The sequence below is a fragment of the Elephantulus edwardii genome, unplaced genomic scaffold (genome assembly GCF_000299155.1).
Source record: "Elephantulus edwardii isolate Elephantulus edwardi_28Jun2011 unplaced genomic scaffold, EleEdw1.0 scaffold00401, whole genome shotgun sequence".
Lineage (NCBI taxonomy): Eukaryota > Metazoa > Chordata > Mammalia > Macroscelidea > Macroscelididae > Elephantulus > Elephantulus edwardii.
Window position 1 is genome coordinate 186364 of NW_006400151.1, and position 3344 is coordinate 189707.

General features: G+C 63.1%; 1 protein-coding gene across 1 annotated transcript in view; it reads left to right on the top strand.

The window, feature by feature from the left end:
* Positions 1 to 3128, top strand: part of RXRA (retinoid X receptor, alpha) — a 33917-nt gene extending 30789 nt beyond the window's left edge. Inside the window, exons 9-10 of the mRNA XM_006902374.1 lie at positions 859 to 964; positions 2981 to 3128. Of these exons, the coding sequence (XP_006902436.1) occupies positions 859 to 964; positions 2981 to 3128 (254 nt within the window). The remainder of the gene's footprint in view (positions 1 to 858; positions 965 to 2980) is intronic.
* Positions 3129 to 3344: the final 216 nt, after the last annotated feature.

Below are 3344 nucleotides of genomic sequence, written 5' to 3' on the forward strand. Positions count from 1 at the left end.
ACCCTCGGGTGTCCCCCTCAGGACAGGAGCCCTGGTCACCCTCGGATGTCGCCCTCAGGACAGGAGCCCTGGCCACCCTCGGGTGTCCCCCTCAGTACAGGAGCCCTGGCCACCCTCAGATGACTCCCTCAAGACAGGAGCCCTGGCCACCCTCGGGTGTCGCCCTCAGGGGACAGGAGCCTGACTGGACTCAGGAGCTGAGTCCTAGAGGGTGGCACGTTCTCAGGGGGTGGCCGTGAAGGAGCCTCCTTGAGCTGATGCCAGAGGCCTGTGGCCTGCAGGGTCCCTCACCTGTCCCCAAGAGGAATGAGGGTGTCGGCGGGCCCGAGTAGGACATGTCAGCAGCCACTGAGCGTCAGTTGAGGGGAGCGGGGCTTCGAGCCCTCACTGGGCCTTGGGGGAAGTGCGGTGCCCTGGCACAGAGGTCCAGCCGGGATGGGCAGTGTAGGAGGGGCAGGGAGAACGCTCGGGCCTCCCACAAGCTCCTGGAGGCTCCCGTTCAAGGTGACCGTGGGATGTGCCCTCCATCCACAGCTCTCTGAACCCTGGTGATGTGTGTGGCCCTCTGCTGGCCACCTGTCCACAGGCACTCCGAGCCCCGTCCAGGCTGACTCCCGAGGCTCGGGGGCCCTTGACCCACCCACACCCCGCGCCCTGAGTCAGTCATTGCCCTGGAGGGTCAGCCTTCCTCTGACCCAAGTGCAGCCACAGACTGTGCAGGGGCCACAAGGCGGGTGTGGGTGCCACCTCCCTGGAGGTTTGCAGGCGTGGCATCTCTGTGTATGTGTCTGGGGAGACACTGGGCACAGCCTGGGCGAACTTGGGGCCTCTGACTTCTGACCCTCCCCTTCCCTGCAGACTCCAAGGGGCTCTCAAACCCAGCGGAGGTGGAGGCGCTGAGGGAGAAGGTCTATGCGTCCCTGGAGGCCTACTGCAAACACAAGTATCCTGAACAGCCAGGCAGGTGAGTGCTCAGGGCTGTGCCCAGCAGTGTCCCGGGACAGGTGGGCATGTCCAGGCAGTGTCCTCACATAGATGGACATGTCCACGCAGTGTCCTGGGGCAGGTGGACATGTCATGCAGTGTCCTGGGGCAGGTGGGCACGTGTCCAGGTAAATGATGGGGTGCTCCTCCCACCCCCACCAGCAGCAAGGCCCCTGGGGGCTAGAATAGAGCCGGTGTCTTACTTGTGCCAGGCTAGAGCAGGGCAGTGCTCCCCGCCTCCTCCCACCCCGCCCCAGACCTCAGAGCAGGCATGCTGACGGAGGAGTGGACACTACAGGTCGTGACCTGGGACCATCGAGCGGTTTCCGACTGCTAGCCACTCTGAGCAGAGTCCCGGCAGAGTCAAGGTTGTAAACCTTTCCAAAGGTTTCTTGCCTCACGTGCCTGGTGGATTCGAGCTGCCAGCCGTGTGGATGGCTGTGAATGTCGCTGGTTGTTGTAATTGTGTGTCTCTCAGCTGGAACCGACACACAGCTGACCCTCCAGCGGGTTTTCACGGTGGTTAGTTGGAGACTGCCTGTCCTTCTGTGGAGCTACTGGTGGATTTGAACTGCCTGCCTTGGGGACTGTGGCACAGATTCTTAGCACTAGGCTGCTAGTGCTCCCTGGTGCCACTGGCAGTGGGCACTTTTTAAAACGTGCTGGGCACGTAGTCCCAGCCCCTTGCTGCCTCTCCACCAGCCTGGTTCCTGGAGGGCTGGACTAGGCCTCACTCCTGGTCCTCACACAGTGACCTGCAGGGAAGAGGAGCCCAACTGGCCTCTAGGCTGGGATCTGGGCTCGTGGGGGCTGAACACTGGCGAGTGGGCTCTGCCGAGGTTGGCAGACACATGGTTAACCATGGCCAGCCCCATTTCGCCTCATCTGGTTTGGTTTAAAGTGAAACTTCCCGGACTGAGGGCCAGCGGTGGGAGGGGCGGCGGGCGCTTGTTTATCCTGGCCCCCTGCCCACCCGCCGCCGTGGCCACTGCACCAGCTCAGCAGAAAACAGTGCGTCCCTGGCTAGGCTCCAGCCTCACGCTCTCTGTCCTCACAGCGGGGCTTGTGCGGCATGACCCAGGCTGCCCCACCCCCTAAACCAAGGGCAAACCCCACAACCCCGGGGGATGCCCTGAAAAGGACTGGGCAGTCCTGGGACACGTCTGAGGGATGCCCTGTGAAGGACTGGGCAGTGCTGGGACACGTCTGGCCCGTCCTCTTCCTATGCACCTGCCTGCTGGCCACACAAGCGCCTCACCGTGGCCTCTGAGTGTGGAGCGGCAGGACCCAAGGTTGTCCTCTGAGGCCCCAAGTTCTTCCCTTCCCCCTGACTCCACGCCCAGGACATGCACGAGAAGGGGGGGTGCCTCAGGAGAGATACCACCTCCCCAGCCTCCTCTGGGCATCAGTTGACCCCCTGGTCCAGTCTCGGCACTTGTTCTGTGGAAGGGCACTTGGCAGGTCTCCTGACCACCCTCAGTCTGCAGCAGTGCTGAACCCCACCTTGCCTCTGAGACCCCGGTGCCCCACCATTTCTCAGCCAGGCACCCACCACACTCCGTCATGCCTCTTAGGGTGCTCAGTGGGCCCATCCCTCCATTACTCAGAGGACCCACCCCATCCACCGACGGCCACAGCCAGTGTCCTCCACTGTAACCAGAGGGCTGCACTATTGCTGCTCTCCCCCCTGGTGTTGGTGTTGCTGTGGCTCCCCATTGCCCTTGGAGAAAACCCTGTATTTCCTCATCTTTGCACAAAGCACTCCTCATTTTCTGCCCCCACTTCTGGCTTTTTTCACACTCCTTGAGCTCCCATCTCTGGGTCCTTGTCTGCTCTGATCCTCTGCCCAGGTGCCCCGTCTCCGCCTGGAGGTTCGTGGAGCCGACCTCGCGCTGCACGCCTGAGTCAGAGTTAGACAGACCCCCTCTGCCTGGTGTAAGGGAGGGCTGGGGGAGGGGATCCTCTTGCCCACACCTCACCTGTGCCCACTCCCCAGGTTCGCCAAGCTCCTGCTCCGTCTGCCCGCCCTGCGCTCCATTGGCCTCAAGTGCCTGGAGCACCTCTTCTTCTTCAAGCTCATCGGGGACACGCCCATCGACACCTTCCTCATGGAGATGCTGGAGGCCCCCCACCAGATCACTTAGCGCCTCACCTGCCCCCACTGGCCCTGGCCACCCACTGCCCTTCTTCGCCTGAGCCTGCCCTCCCCTGCCCGGCCTGAGTGGACCGTGGGCCTCTGCCCTGCACCGCCCGAGATGTCATCCTTGTTCTTCCGCTCCGCTTGTCCGTCTACACTGAGGCGGCGGCTTCTTGGGGCAGCAGCCGGACTTGGGGTGAAGTGCTGCTCCCCGTCGGGTCTG